Source organism: Uloborus diversus, chromosome 4, assembly GCF_026930045.1.
Source record: "Uloborus diversus isolate 005 chromosome 4, Udiv.v.3.1, whole genome shotgun sequence".
Lineage (NCBI taxonomy): Eukaryota > Metazoa > Arthropoda > Arachnida > Araneae > Uloboridae > Uloborus > Uloborus diversus.
The window spans coordinates 18,522,131-18,547,144 of record NC_072734.1 but is presented as its reverse complement, the minus strand read 5'-3'; the positions used below and the strand labels follow the sequence as shown (position 1 = coordinate 18,547,144).

General features: G+C 34.2%; 1 protein-coding gene across 1 annotated transcript; it reads right to left on the bottom strand.

The window, feature by feature from the left end:
- Nucleotides 1-2,359: 2,359 nt before the first annotated feature.
- LOC129220416 (ocellar opsin-like) lies at nt 2,360-12,175 on the bottom strand. Its single transcript, XM_054854835.1, has 5 exons — nt 12,027-12,175; nt 7,220-7,535; nt 6,070-6,401; nt 4,478-4,739; nt 2,360-2,833 (listed from the first exon to the last, which is right to left on the bottom strand). Exons 2-5 carry the CDS (start codon nt 7,511-7,513, stop codon nt 2,522-2,524), a joined length of 1,200 nt encoding a protein of 399 aa, XP_054710810.1. The 5' UTR covers nt 7,514-7,535; nt 12,027-12,175; the 3' UTR covers nt 2,360-2,521.
- Nucleotides 12,176-25,014: the final 12,839 nt, after the last annotated feature.

Here is a 25,014-nt window from a genome sequence, read left to right as displayed (position 1 = left end):
TCAGCTTGTTTGTTTTTTGTCAATAATAAAATGCGCTCAAAACTTTTCACCCACCCTGTTTGATTAGTGAAAATTTCCAAATTTTAATTTCAGTGTATATCGACGATTGTTGGTGCATAACTAGACAATCGAAAGCAGTTCTTTAATAAATTAGGCCCAGATCGATGAACACTGCAAGTGCATCAATTGATTTTGGTCTGACTCAGTCGTTTGAAAATTTTTAAATGTTAATATTGTTTTATTTAGCAATTTACTTTCATCTTTCATTTATGTACTTTGTTTCTTATAGTCATTTTCATAAGGCAAGTGCATAATTATATTACTTTAACATATGAGTTTGAACTTAATGTTTTTAATGTTCTTGAATTTTGTAGCAAAGATGAAATAAAAATAAATTTGTGAAAGATGCATATATTGCTTTTTTTTTCCTTTCTTTTTTTAAAGTTTCATTTGTCTTGTTGAAAACTTGGTAAGAAGCGGGTGCATGACTGTTTGAATTTTGGTACTATTTTGGTTTCCGAACGAAATGAGCAACTAAGTTTCACATTCCGTAGACTTGTTGCACAATAAATTCTGCTTCCCATACATACTTTTTGTTATTCTGTCGCGAGAAGATGAAGGGCAATAACTGCAAATGTTTCCATTTTTAATTTTCCCCCTCATTTTTGTCATTTATCGTATATTAGTTTTGATACAAATTTCTATGATTAGTGTGGAATTCAAAACGTGTTTCTTCAAATATCTAAAAAACTTATTTTTGAAGATACTGCTTTTTTACCTTCCCGCGGCAGTATTATTGTCTTCAACAATAATGTTTCTTGGAAGGCATTTATAAGAGAAATTCAACAATTTGAATCTAATTAAGAAATTTTACATCCAGCTATAATATAAGCAAAGTGAGGCTCTTTACTATGTAAAAGGTAAATTAAGACTAATATTAATAAAGCATTAATGACTTTAACCTTAGGAATGTCTCGTCATTTTCTAAAGGGTAATTTCAGCAATGAAGGTATAAACGTTTTGTTGAAATGTACCGCCAACAAGTGTGTGTGTGTGTGTTCGTTCCTTACACAAATCCAGTTTTCGTCGGATCTCTGCCAAATTTAGCCCAGAGGTTCTTTGATGCTCAGGAATTGTCATGGGGGAGGGGGAGTTTGCCTCCCTATGAATAGGAGGGAGCGAAACCCCCCATGAGAGAAGAACTCAATCCTGTGGGGTTTTCGCCAGAAAGTTCATGAACGGACTGTTCACGCCTGTCAATAACAATGAATGAACTTTTTTAAATTTCAAAAAAAAAAAAAAAAAAAAAAATCCGAAGAGGTTTATGTTTAAATTTGAGCCTTGAAATTGCTTTTTCTTGCATGTTGACAGGAAATTTACACCAATTTTTGTTTTATTTAACTATGATTGTTGGACATAGACACAATTTTTATCTTCAAAGAAGATTGTGCAACACCGAGCAATGCAGTTATTCCTAAATAAATATTGTACGGCAACTGTACTATTCCTTGCTTAATATTAACAAGAGACCACGATATTCAACTGGTTATAATTCTAAACTTATTAACAAGATTATCTATGCTATCAGAAGCTGTTGGTATCGTAGATGGTTTGCTGGTTAATGATTGATTTGCTGTGTTTTTCCTGTAATAGGTCTAGTGCTCGGAATTGGCAGAATCAACTCAATTTTGGTACTTTGATTTTGTAACGTACTATCTAATGGGATGACTTTATACTTGCATGGGGTATGATTATACAAAAACATATGTTGTTGTTGTTGTTGTCACTTATACCACTCGGATACCCGAGCTCGAGTAGCGATGCTACTCGGTTAAAGGCAGAGGTACGACTTCCATTTGTAGAGCACCAATTTAGGTGGAAGTCCGATTTGGTTCAGACTGCACACGATAGATGACAGCATCATCTGTCAACATTTGAAAAATTTGTAGCCCAACCAGAAGTCGAACAACTCCTGGTTTAGCACCCCCGAGGTTTCAATTCTCTTTGAAGAATTTGTGACGGCGAGCATATTTAACTTCCCTCAGTCACCATTAATGAAGACGGTGGATTTTCGACCGGCTAGGATCGAACCCGGGATCCTCTGGTCACAAGTCCAATGTCTTATCCATCAGGCCACGAATACAAAGAGGTTAAAGTAAGGTACCCAAAAGATAAAGCAGAGTGCAGCAAATTTCAAACCTTCCATCTGTAACAAAGGAACAATATTCTTCCTCTTACATTGATGCCAAAATCCGTGTGACATCATCTAACCTTGCTGTCACAAAATCACCCCCTTTGACGGTATGTTTTGAAAACATATTTTCTTAATCGTTATAAATGTGGATGCAAACAACTCAAGTAACTAAAGCAGTTTTATTAAGGCGTTCATACAGAAAATTGTCCACTATCTGCCAACAAGAACAAAAAACCGACTTTTCACGAGGAGAAGTCCGAGTTTAAAAGCGCGTAAATTACAAAGCTTCAAAATAAGGAAAAGCATCCTCTTTTAAAAAAGACGAATTTACGCTTCTGGATTCTTGGGGGGCTTTTCATCGCCGACAATGGTGGCTTCTGAGCGTGTATCACTGCCGTGGTCACCAGCGTCACTGGCGCAGGCAAGACTGGGGAACTTCTGTTGCAACGCTGCCCTGTATTTTGGATGGCTGATTCCATATACGATGGGATTGTACACGGCGACGGCCTTGGCGAACACTGCTCCCCAGATGGTCGCCAAGGGAGTAAGGCGCTTGCCGGTGCTGAAAACACCGCTCCATGCGATAGACAGGTAAGGGGTCCAGGCCATGAACCACAGTCCAACTGTCATCATGGCGATCTGCAATAGGAGAAGTACAGTTTATCATCACATGTATAAATTTAGGAAAGTATCAGTCGTTACAATACTTCACTGGAAAAAAAATTGTAAAAAAATGTGTGAAAAATATGTGTACCAGTATTAATGGGTGTAATGTTACACAAATGTTGAATCGTGTAGCATCATTGTTTAAAAAACTCAAATTGTCGGAGGAACCTTGCACTATGGTTTCAGTAGAATTCAAAGCGCATGCGCAAAGATCAGAATCGGCACAGAGCAGGTAAATTTTTATTAGCGAAACGAAAATCGTCCTTGGTGGCCGAGCGGTAAAAACTCTTGCTATGCGACTTATCTGTGAGACTCGTTTTGAGTGTTCGGATCCCGCTCAGGTTATTCTCTCTTAGGGAAATAAAAATTATTGTTTATATATTAACTAGAAAGTCGCCCGTCAAGGTATGACGGGTGAAAACTGCTTCTCTTCTTCATCATTTGAACGAAGCAACTGCCTGTTTGGTGATATTTTAATAATTAAAATTTAACCCTAACTCCAGTGGATTATCCCTAAACTCCAGTAGGTAGCGTTCATAGTTGACCGCTTTTTCGTTTCTTCATTCGCCTGAAATCACACAGTCTTACCAGTAAAACAGTTAAGTTACCGGCCTGCATACAAACACATATGCCTGCACACAAACACACATACCCCCCTCCCACACACAACACACACACGCCTACATACACACACGCACACACACACACTCGTGATTACGAAAAACATAATTTGAATTCAAGATGTCAAAATTCAAATTAATTTTTTTTAAATCTATAACCTTTCAAGCAATTTCTCTGTAAGCATACAGAAAATACTGGTATAACCTTACTAAGAAATGAGTGAGACGTTAAGCAATAGTTACATTACAATGGTGTAACTTTCTACAAGCGATGTGTAACTTCGTATCAGTTATATCAGTTAAGTTACTCCAGAGCAATGAAGGCAGCTAAGCTGCCACCGATTTTATGGAGTAAGCACAACATTTTTTACAGTGTTGTTACACTAAACTTTTTTATTGTGGATTGTAGGTATTTAATAGCTTTAAAGGATTCTTGATATTTATTGAGAATCGTTATGATTCTGATCATTTTGGGACTTGAATGAAATTGTTTTTTTTCGTATTTAGTCATCTTAGTGCTAAATATATGGGGGATCTTAGAAATATATTTGAATAAAAGGTTTTCTAAAACCCTCCAACTTCAGATCAGCTTACCGGAAGAAGCTGTAACAAGAAAAAGGAGAAAATAGCTTTAAAAAAGACATTCATCTTGGTGTGGCTATAGAGAGGGCGAAGGGTACGTTTCAGATTATTGCCAACTTTTATCTAATCTTTACGAGGCGTGCCGCAACAGGTTTTCAGTCCCTCGCTCTAACTGAGTTTTAGCAGCCAGCACAGCGTTAAGGTAATCTCAGTTTTAATGAGGGGTTCAGGGCCTACAGCTCTGTTACGGATATTCCAGACAGATGATTGCTAATAAGCGTGGAACTGGATGCCGTAGAACGAGCTGTTTGTACGATGCTGTTTGCTGTTTGCTTTTAACTCACGTGGTTCAAGATTACCTCACATGACTCTAACGATATGTCTGAAATAAAAATGGAAATCGGAATTACTGTACCTTAGCCAATCGGTTCTCAGCCGATTGTTTCTGTTGCTCAGAGTTTGCCCTGAGGGATGTGACGTTCATCTTCTTAGCCTGTTCTCGCAGTTGCTTCTCGTGGTTGGAGACGGCGCGTACGATGAATGTGTAGTTGTAGATCAGAGTGAAGAGGGGTACGAAGTAGACAAACAGGGCATAGACGACCACGTAGGACATGGAGTTCATGTCCTTGGACAGATAGTCGATGGTGCAGCTGGTCATGTTGCCTTCAGGAACATACCTGGGGAACAAAAATAGTTACCACAAGAATGCGATCCTCTTCACATTTTAGCATAAAATACTGCCCAACCACGGATTGAATGGAATTTTCAAACGTCCAGATAAGACGAATCTATGTGAATATGGGGGGAAAAGTAAAAATTTGATGCGCGTATTCCGCTCATTTGAATGAGACTCTGCTTCTGCAAAAGCTGACATCGCTAAAAAAAATAGATTCGTCCATTTCCGGCTGTAAAACGGATGTTTGTCTTTCCATACAATCCGTGGTCAGACAGTATTTTCATGAACAGAATTGTTATTTAAAGAAACATATCTTCTTTTCCCCTCCCTTTGAGAAAGGTGAAATTGATCCAAACCCAAAACCGCTGAAAAGAGTTATATGTTCGTAAGTATGTAGCCAGATTGCTTGGGCAAAATAGCTCTAGAAACGACTAAGTTTTTAAAGAAGCTTGCAAAGTTAAATGTTTGTTGAGTCTATGAGCTCTGTGAAACAATGTTAAATATAGATTCTGAAGTAATTTCAGCAGTGAATACTTTGTTGAATTGTTTTTGTTGTTAATTCCACATGGGAATCATAATCTCCATCGGGATAACGAGTATAGGTTTAAGGTAGAAAGTAATGGCTTTTGAAAAAGTGAGGGCTTCAGACTTTAACTTCGATATGCAGCAGCAACACCTCACCAATTTAGCCATGGTTCTCAGTGGGAGGGAAAGTCTAGAGGTAACTGCTACCCCAGGGCAGCTGTTAGCGACTACCCAAAGGAGCTAAGTTCGGGTCAAATGATTTAACGAGCACGTAATACGCATAGACTTTTCTTCGCCCATCCTCACCTTTCAGCGCAACCCCTTATTAGGTTTCAATATGCGGAAGGTTTACATGATTTGAGCCGTTCTCTATATGCACTCGATGGGTATTTAACGGCGTCAGATTCTGAACATGGAACCTTCCGATTCCGAGTCCGTACCTTATCCACTAGGCCACCTATGCCCTCGCAGTGACCTTTGAAGCAGCTTCCATAAAAGGCTTCTCCATATGTTTCGAAAGGTGGGTCCCACGATGTGACCGTTGCATATCATTTGAGGGAAGGTACTTTGAGAAAGAATAATTCATGTTTTGCCGAAAAAATATTTTTTTTCCATGACTTTACTGTCAGATTTTATGACCTTCAAAATTCGAAACAAATCTTCTCCCAGAGACACATCAAACCGTTCAAGTCCTAACCATCACAGGTAACGGAAGTCCCTGTGGTGTATGTATGTGTATTGTACGTGTCCGAGTATGTCAGTTTGTGTGACGTATAGATAAGGTCCTCGATAAGTTCTTCCCTTACCTGTTCCATCCGAAGAATGGGAGCAGAGTCCAGACAAGAGCATAGGCCCAAACGAAGAGGATCTCGAGGAAGGCTTTCTTGGTCGTGAGGGGCTCTGCGGACATGCCCTTGACGATGACATTGTATCGGTCGAAAGAGATCATGACCAGGGTCCAGATGGATACGCAGCCGAAGAGACTGCCCACCATGCCGTAGATTTCGCACATGAAAGGGCCCAGAATCCATGTTTCGGCGAAGCAGTTAGCAGCCATGGTTGGCATCATGAAGGCCATCATGCAGAAGTCCGAGAAGGCAAGGTTTACGATCAGCATGTTCGTCGGGGTCTTTAAGCTCTGTAATACAAGCAGAATTAGGAGGTAAAAGGCTTTCCTGAATTGGACTTCTTCGAAATGAACTTTAAGTGTGATTTTTATTTGTTTATTAACATGGAAAAGCGATAGGAGGTTTCGTTGTTTTAAGTGTTTCATTTAAAGAATCGGAAACCATTATTTTTTTGAAATAACTAATTATGCCTACAAATTTAGCATACATTGCTTTAATGCTCGAGGGTTTATGTAAAATGATAACAATTATAGTTAAAAAAATTTAAATTAAATAAGATAGGTTGTTTTTTTTCTTTTAATTTATTTGTGCAATTTCATTTATATGTATTTATTTTTTACCTAATTTAAATTTTACTTCGCTTGTTTTTTTTTAATTTTAACTCTGTACCACAGCAGATTATTTAGCTGCCAATTATCGCTTACATTTTAAAGTTTTAAAATGTTAATAATCGTAAATTGAATAGAGTTTTAATATTCATAAATAATCTGTTTTGTAATTTATTATAATCGAAAATTTTTAACTTACATGAAAGGATTTTTTTTTACGCAAAATTTTCATTCTGTGCCACGAACATCACCCGTAGAGTCTTGGGTATATTTAAATACAATGTTACACATAAGCCTTGGGAACATCAGCAATGACTTTACATTAGAGTGTGGCTTTCTCATGGCCATTTTGACATTTTTTGCTCAAAGTGAGATCATTGATGTATTTAGAACTCATTTATTTAGTTTTAAAAAGTTGGAATTCAATTTTTTTTTTCTGAGGGTTGCAGTAAACGCGTTGAAATAGCCTATATTCGAATTCCGAAATTGAGGGCTCTTACCTTGGTGGAAGACATGAGATAGATGACCATCCCGTTTCCGATGACACTGATGATTCCCAAGACCACCATGGCGACCCCCAACAAGCTGTGCCAGAGGGGATTCATTGGGGGGAATTGGTACCAGTGCTCGTGAACCATGTGTAGCATGTCGCTGGATACCGTGTCTACGACAGTTGCGTTTCTCTGGTAGGGGAAGAAAGCGCCGTCGTATGGTACAGAGCCACCAAGAGTTTGGGGCACACCCATCATGCCACGGGGGGCCATGTAGGCGCTGCTCATTGCGTCGACAGACATCACTGGAGAAAGTAAACGAATGCTGGAACAGAGGAAAAATGTATTTATTAGATTCTACTTAAAAGAAAATTCTTCGTTGAAAAGATAGACTGAAAGTAAACAAATGGGTAGCTAGAAGGTTTGTCCTTTTTAGGAATTTTTTCTACAGCAGAAAATGTAAACCAATCTTCGCCGTCTGCTCGGCACTGATTTCTTATTGTCCTCGGCAAACACGTGATTGATACCACCAAACGTCAAATTTCTTTATTTACAACTAGTGGTACCCGCACGGCTTTGCTCGTAGTAGAAAAAATTAAAAGGTCTTTTGGTTTGCCTGTATATTTACAAATAATGTATGGTGAATTTCTCGCCAATTGGCTTGCCCGTGTACGGTTCCAGTTATGATAACTTGGTAGTTTACTGGTCCATCTTATAATTTGCTCGGGAAAATGTTCTTAAAATTGGAATAGAAAAAGAACAAAAGCAAATTTTCAAAAATTCGCTTCAAGGTGCACACAACCACACTACAAACTAACTTCGTGCCAAATTTCATGAAAATCGCCCAAACGGTCTAGGCGCTATGCACGTCACAGAGACCCAGACATCCTGACAGAGAGACTTTGAGCTTTATTATTAGTAACTAGTGATACCCGCACGGCTTTGCCCGTAATAGAAAAAAAAAGGTCTTTTGGTTCGCCTGTATATTTACAAATAATGTATGGTGAATTTTCTCGCCAATTGGCTTGTACCCATGTTACGGTTCCATGTTATGATCACTTCGTATCTCGCCAATTGGCTTGTGCCCATGTTACGGTTCCACGTTATGATAATTTCGTAATTTACTCGTCCATCTTATGATAGTTTTGTTCTTAAAATTGGAATAGAAAAAGAACCACATCGAATTTTCGAAAAATCGCTTCGAGGTGCACACCCCCATGCTACAAACTAACTTTGTGCTAAATTTCATGAAAATCGGCCGAACGGTCTAGGCGCTATGCGCGTCACAGAGATCCAGGCATCCAGACATCCTCCGGACACCCAGACAGAGAGACTTACAGCTTTATTATTAGTAAAGATTAGTTTATCTTTTCCGTGAAAGAAGTATTTTTCAGTACATTTTAATAACATAATCGGAAACCTGTGTCCCTAAGAAATGGCTTCACGCTAAGAGACACTGTGTACTTTCGGTTGATACATATTAATATCGAATTCGGAGGAGATTTCCATAACTAGAATTCCTGGTGATTTTTTAAAGTGTAACCAAGCTTTTTGGCACCAAAGAAAAGACGCTAATTTGTTTTGACATTCCTGATTTGTGTGAATGAAATGACAGCTAACCAAAATTTGTTAACTGTGCCAAAATCTCAATCATTGAGGGTATTTCAATGAAAGGAATCACTCGATTCCTTTAAAAAATACTATAAGGATATTTTTGGAAAGCTGTGTTCATGCATGACTGCAGTAAATTATAGATTATTTTGATATCAGAAGACAAAAAGTAAAACTTTTTAAACGTTTTTTGCTTCCGTTACACGATGTAAAAGGTAGAATTTATTGGAAGAAAACACAAGGTATTGTAAAAAACAAGTAAGGAATATCCTTATTTCGTTCTTTTTTTATTTATTTTTGAAGAAAGCTCATCAATTAATACCAGAACGTTACAAGTCTTTTTTGCATGACGTGTCATATGTTTAAAATAATGATGAATGTGATTTTTTTTTTTTTTTTTTTTGGAACGAGTGTAAGAAATGAAATCATGCAAATAAAATAAAATGAAGTCTTTTTTGCATGACGTGTCATATGTTTAAATAATGATGAATGTGATTTTTTTTTTTTTGGAACGAGTGTAAGAAATGAAATTATGCAAATAAAATAAAATGAAAAATCAGAAACTTCTCTGTAGCTTAAAAAACAGCTGTTCGCAGTGAGTTTTTTTTTAACGAAATTTGGGCTTCAGTTACTATACTATATATAGCAGTAAAGCTCTACAGAATGAATTTAATTTGAGCAAAATGATTTATTTCTTTAGAACTTAACATATTTGCATTAATAATGATAAAAAGACAACGTCATAAGTAATGGCACTGATACGTTTTTTATTTGATGTAAACTAGAATGCTAAAGAATTTTTCAAATATTTCAAGGATGAAAGTAAATGAATATTGAAAAATAAATTTCAGTAGTTGAGCTAATATTATGTTCTAGTGGTTCACAGTAGATTTGGATTTTAGTAAAACAATTTACAGGTACTTCTATACTTATAGTTATGTAATTATACATTTTTGTGTTTTAAAGTTCTTTAAAGTTTCAATGACTAGATTCAAGTTTGTGTAAGGTAAACACACTAGTAGTGGCCAGTGCTTCAGTAGTGGCGACTTCAAGGTTTATATTTGAAAAAGAAGGACTTCGGGATTCTTAATGGATTCAAGCGTGCAGGAGGTAATAGGGTAACGACCCTGGTAATTGGCACTTTAAGAATTTGTCCTTAAACTTACCTCAGTTTTCACTACCTACAAAAAAAAATATTCACTCGAAAATATTTTTGTATCAAAGAATGCATATCTGTGCATCTACTTAGTTCACTAAAAGCAAAAATATTTGAATTGATATTTTTATAAAAATACATGTATAAAAAGTTGCCAAAATCACCAGTAATTGGCACCTGAAACCCCAGTGTATGATACCTTGTGATCCAGTAATTGGCACATGTTAATAAAACTGGAAAATCATTTTATTTTTCACTTTTAGATTAGATACAAATTTCATCATCATAAAAAGCATAATTAATGTTAATTTAAAGTAGGTAATTTTGCATAAAGTAATGTTAAATCACACATCTTGATGTTGAAAAAGTAGAGAAATAAAAATAAATTTGGAGTGTTATCCGTGTTAAAATGAACATGGAGAAAATATCGAGATTATTGCTGTTTCATTGGTCAGTATGCAGTTTTGATTTTACGAATTATTGCTGCTTCCACCGAAAAAGGAACATTAACCTGATGATTCTAAAAGATCATAAAAACAAAACAATTCTGTACAGTCGCAATATCTGACTGATGACCAAATATATTTGTTTTTTATTGTTTCTCTTAAAAATTTAGCAGTATATTCTGTAGGATTCAAATTAATAGTAGAACCCATATAATATTGTTGCTGCAAAATTATCATAAATCAAACTAGTGACATATTACACAACACATTAGTGAATATAGGCTCATGTCCAATTACCGGAGATTAGCAAAACTGAAGCACCAGTAAATGGCATCCATCATTAATTCAAAAATCCAAAAAGGGACAAAAATATACTTCTACCCACTCAAAGTAACGCCTTTCAACTAAACAAAACTTTTGACAACTAAAATTTAAAATATATTTTAAGTCAGATTTTAATGGGTTGATGCGCATGCTTCCCTTAAGCCAGAGAAGAAGATTTTGCAACAAAAATGGCTGATTTGACGCGCGCCACATTTATTTATCTTTCCTATAAATTGCTACCGTTTAGTAACATGAATTGAAGTTATAATCTTCAATGTAAATGTACATTCAGTTGGTGTATAGCCTTCTACTTTTAAAAGGTTATCTTATTTTAGTGCACTTTTGTTGGACGTGCCAAACGCTGGTGACCTGCCAATTACTGGGGGTGTTACCCAACTTCCTGCACGTTTGATGCACTTTTGAATCCATTGAGAGACTTGGAATCCTATTTTTTCCAAATATGAATCTTGAAGTGGCCTCTACTGAAGCATTGACCACTACTGGTGTGCTTACCTTAGTTAATAGAACTAAATGATCATATGTAGAACTGTAAAACTAGTAAAAGATTAGGTGAGGAAAAAAAGATAATCGTTCGTTTGATTATACATCGTAAATTAAATAATAATCCCACAAAAATTATTAAAGTAGTTCAATTGAATGAATAAGAGAAAAAAAAATCACTATAGCATAGCAATATTTCGGTTGAATTCAATTCTGCATCCTGCTTTCTTTACAAATTTCAAATTAATCGAATATATTTCGAAAACATTTTGAACATCTTTTATTTTTTAAACATATTAAGGGAATTTTTCAGCTCAAATGCTTTTAATTTTCTGAAAAACTTTATTTATGAAAAAGCTGTTAAGACATACTTAAAGCTTCATGTTTCAGCATATTTCACATCACCAATGCTTTTCCTCGTATGTTAAAAAGGACTTGCATATTAATTGCTACATAAATAATAACATTCTTTAAGCAAGCTTTACAAAAAGGGGAAGCTGTATCTTTAGGGTTATTTATGACGCAACTTAAAAGAGTGAATTGAAAGTTAAAAATTCTTTGCTGATTTAATAGTGTTGAATTAAAAATATAGGATGTAAAGGAGTATTATAAGCTAAGCAACGTTCAAAAACATTCCAAGAAGATCTGAATTTTAATAAGAATAAGAAAAACAAAACAAAAAAATGTGTTAACCTGTTTTACATATTTTTGTAAATGATATGCATGAAAAATTTTCAAAGTTTGGAATGGATAGATCATCAGTAAGTAAACAACTCACCTTATCCTCGAAATTCTTCAAATCCACAAGAGTCACCCGCACTTAGCGCTGTGAATCTCCTGCAGAAAATGCTAGCCAACAGTTACCAAAGAACCGCTTTGCTTTGCACGAATGCGAATTTGCAATGCAAAACCACCGGCTTTTGTACTCCTTGTGCGAACCGTCTTAAATGGATCAGCTTTTGCGAGGCTTCCTTTCTTCTAAGGGTTTCCAATTACAAGAAACGGGATTAGAACCTTTGATCCAGTTAAGATGATTCAGGAGAGATGAATCAAAGCATCGATTGAGGAAAAAAAATCTGTATGATTTCAATTTTTTTTATCTTCCAAATGTGGAATTTGATGTTATAATAAAAAAGGAACAAGTTAAAAAATAGCTACTAACACTGTAGTTTATAAAATCAAAATTTTCTAGTTTTCAAATTACGACTGAAATAAATTTTAAAAAATTAAGCAGCAAGATATGTACCAGGAAACTTTCATATAATTAAGAAACTGAACTAATTATCTAACACATAATCCTTCCCAAGTGTCGCTCACCAATCGAAATAAAACTATGCTTATCGACAGAACAGTGGAAAAAAAATACTGAATCCGTGTTTTTTTTTTTTTTTTTTTTTTGAAGTGATAATCACCCCTGAAAATTGGGTTATAAGGATCTTACAGGGTGCAATACATTCTTTTATTTTACATATTAAGAATAAAAATTCAATCAATAATTAAAAGTTCGAAAACATTTTGTTCTATACTAAGAAATCAAACTGAAGTTGACGTCTTCTAGAATTTTTCTAAAAAACTCTTTTTTATTCATCCGTAGGACTTCATTGTAAGGGATGGTTTGCCCCTATAAAAGGTATTTTCAGAAAAATTCTAAAACACATCAACTTTATGCTTTCTTATTATAAAACAAAATGTTATCGAATTTTTAAACATCACTTGCATTTTTGTAATCGAAATGTAATACACCCTCTAATATCCCAATGTTTTGAGGCGAATTTCACTCCGCTAAAGGTGTTTATTGCCGATAAAAAAAACCATGGGTTCAATATATTTATGTAAAGTTTTATTCCGATCGGGGGGAGACACTTGTGCAGGGTTACTTGTGAGCTATGTTTCTCTTTCATTAAATATTAAATATTCTCTAAAGTCATTTTAACTTATAGGTAACCTATAGCAGTTTGAAACTTTTAAATCAGCTGATCGGGATGTTTAAATTATGTCACCTAAAAAAAAAAAACAAGTAAATAAACAAATAAAGTTAGCTCACCAAAAAGTTGAAAACTTGCACAGAAATTGAATATATCTTTAGTTTTTGCTCTACGAGTGATGAAAAAAAGATGAAGGGCAAGGGAGATGTCTCAGACAAAGGTCATAAATTGTCTGAACCAACTTAATTCTTAAAATTTAAGTGTTTTTCATGCAAAAGAAACAAATAGTGGAGATTTTAATCTTAACCAGTCGCATTCGGAAACCAGCAGGTTCCCCATTTTGTATTTTGGATTGATTTAACTTATTTCAGTCATTTCAACTACCTCCTCTATTAGTCAACATTGAAACTGTGTTCATTTCTTATAACAAAGATAATTTATTTTTGAACCATTGCATCGTTCAAAATTGCAAACGATTCTAATATTGCGTTCAAATAATTGAAAGATTGCATCGTACGATCAATAGAGCTCTTTGTGGATAATATTTAGTATGAATAAAAAATATGAACACACATGCTGAAGTTTGTGCAAATTATAACTTTTAGAAGAAAGAAAATTGAGAATGTTTCAATTTCGTACCTCATTGATATCACGAATAATTAAATTATCGTCCGATCTCTATTAAAACAAAAGTGAGAGACGAATGAAGTCAAATGAAATCCAAAATGAATGCTTAAAACAATTGCAGATACTTTTACTTCATTTCGTTTGTAATGAACGCGTCCTGTTATATGTTACTGTGGCTTGCCTTGTTTACAGCGAATCAAAATATTACAATATAAAGTTTCGCCCGGTTATACCGAAGCCGTATGTTGCGAATAAATAGCTATAACGTAATAGCTCCAATTGCCCATTATATTTCCGTGTGACAAATTTAATTTTTTACTCTGAAATCATGGCTATATTGATTTTTTTTTATTTATTCTCTTCGGCTACAAACGCACGCCACTGTAGTAGCAAGCGTAAGCTTGTTTCTCTGCAGTAGTACTGCATCAACTGAGAAACAACTTTTACAGAATTCATTCGGTTCAACTAGGTACTGATTTTAAAAGGTTCTAAATTTCGGTGGAGCGTAAAAACATTTTTTTTTTTCGGTTTTGATTTTGCCCAATTGGGGAAAAGTCGACTGCTGGTGGGATTTACGCCCCATTTCACTGACAGTAAAATTTCCTTCTAACTCTAATTTTCTCAAAAGGTAAGATAAAATGGGAAAACTAGGGGGAAAGAATATCGTGTTGGCGGTGACATCGCTGGCGGGTATGTTACATGTGCAAAGTTTCGGGGAAAACAAAAAGGAGCATTCCAGCGTGACGTGTGTGACATTCAGAGAAAGTTTTTGATACATTTGTATTTATTTTGATGCTAAAACACCTGTTGTTTTTAAAGAAATTGATTGGCATCTGTCATTCATGTCTAAAGCCATAATTAATATAAGTTAGAAAACATTTTTTCTGTCTTGTAAAGTTATTTTCAATATGTTTGTGATTCCTTGTAAGATTTGTGAAAACAAAAATTGTTAACACTAAGCCATATATATATATATATATATATATATATATATATATATATATATATATATATATATATATATATATATATATATATATATATATATATATATATATATATATATATATATATATATATATATATATATATATATATATATATATATATATATATATATATATATATATATATATATATATATATATATATATATATATATATATATATATATATATATATTAGGGTGTCCCAAAAAAATGAAAGTCGTTTTTTTTAAACGCATACCCTCTTATTTTTTTCCTTTTGTATCAAAACCGTTGTAAAAAAAGTTTCATGCAATTTGAAGCACAGTAACCCGTGCCGACTTGCGCCTAAAGGCCTAAACGTGTAAATCGCACGTGTATTCATAAGCAAGCGAACGCTGGTGGCGCGATACTTTGCGAAGCTCAAAACAGTTGTAAATAGTGCACAGAAAACAAATGAAAACAGAAAAACATATGTTGGGGAGGGGGGCTTATCCGCGGCAATTTGCAAACCTTCAAACGGTCAGCGAGCGCAGTACAGTCCTTCCATAGGGAACGAAACATGACAGTGGAATTGCAAAAGTTCGAAAAAAGAGTTATTTTTAATAATAGTCGTAAAACACCAAATTACGGGTTTGAACCTTCCCTCTAACGGATAAGTTCTGTCTGTTTTGTTTTATAACATTCGAGAAGTAAATTTAACGATCAGTAAAAGTGCAAATCTCGCTATTCGGGAATGCATCATCTTTTGGGAAAAGGCACGCATTCCCACCAAATCGTTGCCAAATTGTGTGAATAAACTTAAAAACCTGTATCAAATTTAGAGAGACTTACAAAGAAATGCAAAGAAACTGCAAGAAGTATTCAGGCAGCGCCAATAAGAATTTGAGAGTAATTTAAACAATTTATTCAATATTGCACATGCTGATGCACTTCGGTTAATCAAAATAGAGGAAGATGGGATTTTCTTGCAACACCAAAGAGAGCCCGGCCGACGTGGTCACTTTAGGTGGAGTGGATAAAAAACTGGCCGACAAAGAGGAAAGGGCTCGACTTTGAGCTGTCAAGGAAGAAAACAGGCGCATGAAATACGATTCCGCTTCAACAACCTCGGAATTGTATGAACCTGTACAAGAAGATCCCTCTTCGAGCTCTAGTGAAAATATTAATTTAGAACATTTCCCTGAAACACATAAATCAGTACCTGGAACAAGTTTATCAGAACCTGAAACAAGTATTCCAGAACCTGGAACAAGTATTATCAGAACCTGTAACAAGTAAATATATAATGAGGAGCGATTTTATTACTCCAAAGTCAGTTACTTCATTGGACAGGTGTCCAAGTATACGATATTATGTTTTTGTTCTTGAACCTACTATTGACACACTTGGGTGTAACATTGATGAATTTCCCATAGGTAAATCTTCAATTCAAAGAATTCGAACCGAAAAGCGGAAGGAGCACGAGGAAAGAATAAAAACTGGTTTTCAGTATGAGGTACCATATGTAGTGAATTTACCTTGGGATATGAAACTGTTGCCTGCTTCGAGTGCTCAAAAATCAAAAGAAGATCGTTTATCTATAGTTATTTCATATGGATGTGATAAACAACTCATTGCTGACTCTAAACTGGATAATTCTACAGGAAAAGAACAAACACAGGCTGTTTGAAAGGCAGTTTTAGATTGGAGTCTCGAAGACAAAGTTCAAAACTCTGTGTTGTGATACTGCAGCTTCCAAAACAGGTCCTTTAAGTGATTCTCGCGCTATTCTTGAGCAAAAATTTGATAGAGAAATGCTTTCCTTTGCTTGCCGCCATCATGTATATGAATTGATCTATCCCACTAAAGCAGCGGAGGAGCTGCGGAGTTGTTCCGAACTGTACCCTAACTTGGAAAATTTACTTGACTTTTACCATGTTGAACTTCTAATATTACGCTCAGGGATGACTATCAAGAGTTGATAGAACTGCCTATCATATTTTTAGGTGGAGATGCAGAAAATGAATTTAAAATAAGACCACCGGGAGCCATGCACCAAGATCGAGCGATTTACTCCCTAAAACTATTACTATTTAGTTCACAACTAAAATTAGATTCGAAGGAAAATGAAGCATTGTTTGATGTCTGCTTGTCTGTAGTGACAATGTACGTGAAACCATGGCTTCAATGCATTTTGGCAGTCAAAGCACCTAACAAAGATTTGTGCTTTTTGAAAAAAGTGTACGAAAATGTGGACCCAATTATCTCAAAAGTTGCTCTACAAAAATTCATCCAGCTTCTATGGTACGGTCAATAATATTTCATTCCTTGATGTGAAAAAGACTGTCTCAATGCTTAGAGCAGTAAACGATGCAGCTGAAAGAGTCGTAAAAATGATGCAGGACTTTCATGGTTTGCTAACAGCTGATGAGGAACAAAAACAATTTGTGTTGCGTTGAGTTCAAGAGCACCGGAAGCTCTATCCTGACTGAAAAAAGCAAACATTGAAATAAAAATATGTGCAGTAATGTTTCTTGTAGTCTAATATTGTTGTAAATATCTGCTTTAAATAAATTGATGTCGCGTGTAGTAAGGAATTATACAGTTAGCAATCTTTCCACTGTAGTCGCCGTACAGGATTTCAGGTCCAACTTTGACCTCAAGTCGGCACAGGTTTCCGTTATTTTATTGCAATAAAACTTTTTTCACCTTTTTCTCATGTTTCTGAGGCGAAATGGAAAAAATTTGGAGGGTATGCGTATTCGATTTCACAAAATTTTTTTCGCCATTATATCTTGGGACACCACCCTAATATATATATATATATATATATATATATATAGATATGAATTAAAATAAGGGGCTTCAGAAATATGAGCTAGCAGTACTTGGGCTATAATTCAGCAATTAATGCCGTGACGTGTATGACATTTAATGTGACGTGTGTGACTGCATATGAATTTTATAACAATACACTTAAAAATAACAGTTCTGAGTAAATGGTTCATTAAAAACATAACATTTACTAACAGAAATTATTTATTTTATTTTATTTATTTATTTATTTTTTTCGTGAATATTATCATATCAAAAAGTATTCATATAAAATTGGCCATTAAAGTTTGTAATCATCCTTAATTTTTGAGAAATTTAAAACCTACCATGTTATTATTGAATTATTTCACTCAAACACATTCCCTTCACCTTTAAAAGTACATAGTCCTCTAGCAAGGTGAATTAGTTATGGACAATAAATTCTCACTATCTGTTCATCTGAAATCCAAGCAACATCTTCATTGTTGGGAAATCTAAATGGTGTTTTTTTAGCATACACTGCTCTATAAAAATTAAACTTCATGCTCTGCTCTATGTATATCAGACTGCATCAACTGTCCAAGGAAAACCTTTGTAGTTTCTTCGTACTGTAATCAACAAGAATAAAGCTGCTTTGCTTTGGAATGCAATATTCCTCTGGCTCGTTTGCTTGCACAAATTCAGGAATAAGATTGTCTAATACATCATCTTCACCATCAGCGTCAATAAATCTTCCACTTGAACCTGCATCTAAGAAGGGTACTCTTGATTTGGCGTTTTAAACAATTGGACATTACCATGACGGTCACACTTCATGAAATGTACTTTCCGTATGCTTGGTACAGCAGATACATTAATCCATGGGCTCATATTGGTTATTTTTTATTTTATTTCTGCCTGAGACACATGAATAACACGAGCCGCTGACATTAGGGTACTGTTTGACCGCGGATTGTATGTAATTTGGCAATCTGCCAAGTAAAGACTATTCCATCTGAATGAATCTAGCAGGGAAGAAGGGAAAATAACGATGGGATTTTGATGATGCACGCGTTTTGTAACGTCACTAGTGCCTTATTCATTTATTGCATTCTCTAAAATAAAATAAGGGAAAACAAAAATAGTTACCATGGAAACAAAAAGAAATTTTTTTTTTTTTAATTTCGTTCAGGAACGTAAAAGAAAAATGGTAAGCTCAAAACTTTTTTGTGAGTAAATAAATCAATTAAATTTGCCGTGAGAATATGGATCAAACGTACTTTAGATTTAAAAAATGTTGCTGTAAGTAAATTTTCATTTTTGCAAAACTAAGGCCAAATTATTGAGAGGCAAAAGTGCACATCTAAAGCAAACCAACTAACTCCCCTATAAACTAATAGATACGTCCATTTCCGCCTATAAACCGGATATTAGACTTTACATGTAATCGATGGTCGGACAGTAGTTGCAAGAATTTCACACGAATTAAATTGAAATTCGGAAGATAAGCCATCACTCCAAATGATATATATCGGTAATAATGGACAATGGGCATCTTCTTTGGCAAAAATAATTTCGAAGTTTGTTAGGACATTACATTTTTTATATGTTGCATTACATTTGAAAGAAAAAAAAAAGTTTCTGTCATACACGTTGGAAATTGTGACATGTGTGACTAAATTACAAAAAATCTCTGAAAAAAAAATTTCTTAAAAAAATGTTTTTTGCTTCTTTTTTTATTATTCTTAACTTGAATAAACTTGTAAAAAAAAAAACGTTTCAGCAAAGTACAGTTCATGGCTAAGTTTTCAGAGGAAAAATAGTTATTTACTGTGACGTGTGTGGCACTTGAAACTGGAACTAATTGGTTTTAGTGGCCAAAACTCAAAATATATTAAAAAATAAATTTATATCATATATTTTATGCTCCAACAGATGTATTTAATATGATATATGTTAATATTTTACTCATTATTACACTTATTGCCTTTTAAACAACAAATGTATCCTCACTAAGATTTCGTTGAAAAAAGTGAATTTTGAACATGTACGGAGTTATTTGCAATTTTCACTCTCAAGTTTTTAAATCAAATTATATTTGTCATTTTATTAAAATATGCACTTTCAACTACTTAAAATAATTTTGTAGAATTTTTTATCTAACTTTACTATTTTGGACCTCAGGACCACTTTGCTTGAAATGCCCCAAAATATCTTTCGCTCCCATAACGCAGGTCAAATTTGGGTCATTCCGTGTCAAATCGATCAAAAAATATTTTTTCTCCATTCTACAATCTGATTTTCATGCAACTTTCAGCAATCTTGCTCTTTGATATCTGAAATTTTTAAAAAATTCGAAAAAAAAAGAAAAAAAAATCCATCATTCATAACTCACTAGAAAATCCTCCGTCAAGGTATGACGGGTGAAAGTTACTTCTTCATCTGAGTGAAGCAACTGCTTGTTTGGTGATATTCTGATTGTTGAAATTTTGAGTCACATAATTTCGGGCAATTCATTGTTGAAAAAGTCTTGAAACTCTTGTCTGTCAAAATCAGCGAGGTTGAAGTAAATAAATTCATTTTGGGGTCAAAATATTGCCAGCAGGTGAAAAAAAAGCTAAGGATTTCAACTATTGAAATCTTTTCTTAAAAATATATGCAACATTCAATAAACATTCTCAATTCTTAAGTAATTCAAATTTATGAATAATTTCATTTCTGGTGAAGTCAGAAGGTTACTGCATCAATGATTTTGGCTGTTACATATAGGAGGATGTGTAATTAACATTTAAACTTCGTTAAAATCAACCTTTTTACTCACCAGCAATACTTTAAAAAAAACACAAGTTCTAGGAAAGCTGCAGAGCTGTGTAGTAGCTACTTTTAAAGATAATTGTGTGCAGTTTACTTTGATATGTTACTTGAATGCTTTTCGCAAAAAGAAATCAAAAAACTTTAAAACTATAAAATTAAAAACAAATTGAGCTATTGCTTTATTAATTGTTTTTAAGAAAGGCATTCAAATTTTTATGTGTTTCAATGAATAAAATCCGAAAGTTTTTAGAGTAGAACCACAAAGGGATCAGCAATTCCAGAAGTAATGTGGGATACTTTTTGCAATTCTCGATTAAAAAATTTAGAGAGTGAAAGCTGCGTTAAAATCCAGAGCTTTAAAAAGAAAACGACTTTGTCAAACTACCAGCATATACCGCTCACTCCTTTCAAAAACGTCATAACTCAAAAATTATCAACTTTGAGTTATGCCTTTTTTTGAACTGCCATGAATGAGTATCATATCTATGCGAGACTTGCATTTCTATAACTTAATGTTTCGCCGTCAGAGAGGAAAAGTGTCGTATCACTTTCAGGGGCAGTGGTCGCGCTGTGAAACCACTAATTTATAAAAAAATTTCTCTGTTTTTTTCCGAATTTTTTGAATCTAAATCGCTTGAGTCCTCTTCTTTTAAGTTCAATGAACAACATTAGATGGCAGAATAACAAAAAAATATTTTTTTCGTAGGCTCAATTTCTTGTTCAAATCATCAAATTTTCAATTTTTTGTTTACCCCCAAAAATTGGAATTTTTTTCAGATTTTAAAATTTTTAATTAGCGCTGAAAGAGTGAATCATTTTCCTGCATTTTACCTGAGGTAGTCAATCATATTGTTCGAAAAGATTCAAATTCATTTTTACATGCATAAACATGTTTTTTATCCTTCCCCAGGAGGGGTGTGTGTGAACAAATGGGGACACCACCCCCAGCGAAAACAATTCTGAAAAAAAAAAATTAACTGAAAAATCTATGTCTAGATGATCAAATAAACCCACTTGTGGTGCTTTTTCTTAAGATTTCTCAAAAATTAATGACGCGCCTCTGAAAGGGGTATTTGCAGTTTCAAGTATTTTCGGAATGTTATTTTCAAGAATATCATATCTTGAGCTGTGCTTGATCCATTAGGCATGAAACATCTGTGTCGTTTCTTGAGAGATGATATTATTTATTCCGAAAACAGTAATGCAGCACAAAAAAGAGCATTTTTCATTCTTATTTTATAATAGAACTTTGCTTTTAAGTTGGTATTGGAAGGAGAATAATTCTTAACAATGATGACATATTTTGAATAATTTTAAACGGTATCTTTGAAGTTTAGTGCAAGAACATCATAAATAAAACGGTACTTTTTGAAACTGACGCTTTTTGCACTTCTTCGTGAAACATAAAAGAAACAACAGATTTTCTTGAAAAAGACCTTATGCGTAAGAAAAAGTTCAATCATTGGCTTGAAGTATAGTTTTCCTTCATGATCTCTTACTTTGAAACTTTGAAATAGCTCTAATGAAAAATCATGTCTTTTGAGATATGACGTTGTTGAAAAAAGTGCGCGGTATGTAAAGTCCATTTCCATTTTATCTGTAATGATTTTAAAATTATTGTAGCGTTGATGGCAAGTAAAAAGTTTGTTTTTCAACAAACTTTAAAAATCAATTACACATCAGTTACGAATGATGGATTTTTTTTCCAAATTATATGTAAATTTAAGATGTCAAAGAGTAAGATTTCTCTAATTATCATGAAAATCATAAATGGTAGAATTGAAAAAAAAATTGAATTTTGACATTTTGAATTCAAATTATGTTTTTCGCAATCACGAGTGTGTGTATGTAGGCGTGTGTGTTTGTGTGTGGGGGTATGTGTGTTTGTGTGTAGGGGTATGTGCATGTGTGTGTAGGCATGTGTGTTTGTCTGTGTGCTGGCAAAGGTGTGTGGGTAGTTGTGTGTATGAATGTGTGTGTGTGGGAAGGTATGTGTATGTGTGTAGGCATATGTGTTTGTATCTGTGTGCAGATATGAATGTGTGAGTAGTTGTGTGTGTGTGTTTTTGTGTAGGTGTCTGTATGTATGCGTGTGCGTATGTGTTTGTGTGTGTATGTGTGTGTGTGCGTGTGTGTGTGTGCGTGTGTGTGTGCAGTTGTGTATGTATTGCAGTTGTGTATGTATGCGCGTGTGTGTAGGACATGGATGCAACCTGGAGACGGCTTTCGCTATAGGAGCAGCATCGTGAGGAGCCGGTCGACGGTGATGATGCCGAGGGTGGCGGTGGGAAAATAAAATGATAGCACATCAAAACAGTCAAGTGAAAGCAATAAGCAATCGTGATTGCTCAAAAATGTTTTGAGTCGATTTGACAAGGAATGACTCAAAATTCAACTGCATTTATGAAAACGGAAAATATTTTTTGTTTTCCCCCGAAACTTTTCTCACGTAACATACCCACTAGTGGAACAAAACACCAGTGGTGTCCCCACCGTTTCGCCAACACGATATTTCCTTCCTCCCTGTTTTTCCCATTCAATCTTACCCTTTGAGATACTTAGAGAGGGAGAGAAGTGTCGGAGAAAAGGGGGATAAACCTCACCAGCACCCAACTTTTCCTCATTTCGTCAAATTCAAAATCGAAAGGAAAAAAAAAAAGGTTTTTTGCGCTTCGCTTAAATTTAGAACCTTCTTTTTGAAGTCGATAGTTTACCGAATGAGTTCTGTAAAAGTTGTTTCTCAATTGGCGCAGTATTTCTGCAAGGAAACAAACTTACGCTTGCTACTACAGCGGCGGCCGTTTAAAGCCCAAGAAAACAAATAAAAATTTAGTTATAGTTCGAATTTCACGATAAGAAATTAAATGATACACCGCGAAACGTGAAGGGGAATCGAAGCTATTGCGTTATAGCAATAAATTCGCTACATATGGCTTCGGTATAACCGGGCGCAACTGTATACTATTGTAATATTTTAATTCGCTGTAAACAAGGCAAGCCACAGTAACATTTAAAAGGGTGTGTTCTTAACAAACGACATGAAGTAAAAAGTGTCTGTATTATTTCCAAGCAGGCAACCATTTATTTTGTGTTTCAATTCTACTGAATTCGTTTCTTTTTGTTTTAATATCGACAATAATTCAACTATACATGATTTCGAAGAAGTACCAAATTGAAAACATTCTCAATTTTCATTCTTTCCTTCTTTCTTTCTTTTTTTTTTCTTTTGAAAAATTACTTTGAGATGATTTTCTGAAGAATAAATGAAATAAAAAAGTTGAAAACTCTTTCTGACAAATTAAAGTTTCCGCAAACACGGATTGCAGTCATATTTTGAAACTTTTTTTCCCTTTTCTTTTTGAAGCGTTCTTTTTTTTTTTCTTCTTCTTAATGTTAAACTAATAAATAAGCTAAACTTCATTATTGCAAAACCATTGTATAAATCTTTTACTAATAATAAAGCTTAAAGTCTCTCTGTCTGGATGTCCGGAGGATGTCTGTAGGATATCTGGATGTCTGGATCTCTGTGACGCGCATAGCGCCTAGACCGTTCGTCCGATTTTCATAAAATTTGGCGCAAAGTTAGTTTGTAGCATGGGGATGAGCACCTCGAAGCGATTTTTCGAAAATTCGATGTGGTTTCTTTTTCTATTCCAATTTTTAAGAACAAAATTATCATAAGACGGACGAGTAAATTACGAAATTATCATAACGTGGAACCGTAACATGGGCACAAGCCATTTGACGAGATACGAAATTATCATAACGTGTAACCGCAACATGGGTACAAAACCAATTGGCGAGAAAATTCACCATACATTATTTGTAAATATACAGGCGAACCAAAAGTCCTTTTAATTTTTTCTATTACGGGCAAAGCCGTGCGGCAACCACTAGTATTCAAATAAATTTATATCTATGGGGGGAGGGGGGGTAAATTTTTTCAATAAATTAAGAATTCTTTCTTTTTGCAAGCTAGTTTTAAAGAAGACGATGGGGCACATATGAACAACTCAAATATCCTCTCCGCAATATTATTATTAATGTAGGGTATTATAAGTGTTAAAAAAGTAAATATTTCTAGTTATTATTTTTCTACAATGAGCTTGTAAATTTATAGTTAGTTATTATTATTATTATCATTAAATATTTATTTATTTTATTCTTATTATTTTTTATTTTTAAATTTTTTTGAACTAAATAGTTAACAATTTAGTGTCATATAATACTTGCAGGAAATAAAACGACAGAATATTTTCATTAAATTAAAAACTGAATTTTCAAATAATTTTTAAATACGTTATGGGCAATTCCATGAAACTAGAGACATCACAGTAAAAAAAAAAAACTTCATTGTATCAGTACCCTTTTTCTTTCATATGAGGTTAAAAAGACTATTTTTATAAACTATGCAAAAAATGTTTGTTTTATAGGCAAATTTGAACAATACTACTCAGTGCCCATGTGTCGTTGTATAAGCGGCTCAAAAAGTTAATCCCTTTTTTTACTTATAAAATTAATTGTTATGTCTACAATCTTCTTTTTTATTGAAATTTAGTTTACATAGGAATAGAGTAGACCAGCAAAGAAACTTTAAACTGTTATAATTGTCTTTTAACATTTTTTTCAAAATTAGGCCTTATACTAATGTAACATCAGT

Bases quoted from the DNA above. Each gene is read 5' to 3' on its own strand.
- LOC129220416 (XM_054854835.1), bottom strand. From the start codon at position 7,513: ATGTCTGTCGACGCAATGAGCAGCGCCTACATGGCCCCCCGTGGCATG. The intron at 4,740-6,069 runs GTAAGGGAAGAA...TTTGTTCCCCAG, and splicing joins CCATTCTTCGGATGGAACAG to GTATGTTCCTGAAGGCAACA. The intron at 2,834-4,477 runs GTACAGTAATTC...CTCCTATTGCAG, and splicing joins CTGAGAACCGATTGGCTAAG to ATCGCCATGATGACAGTTGG.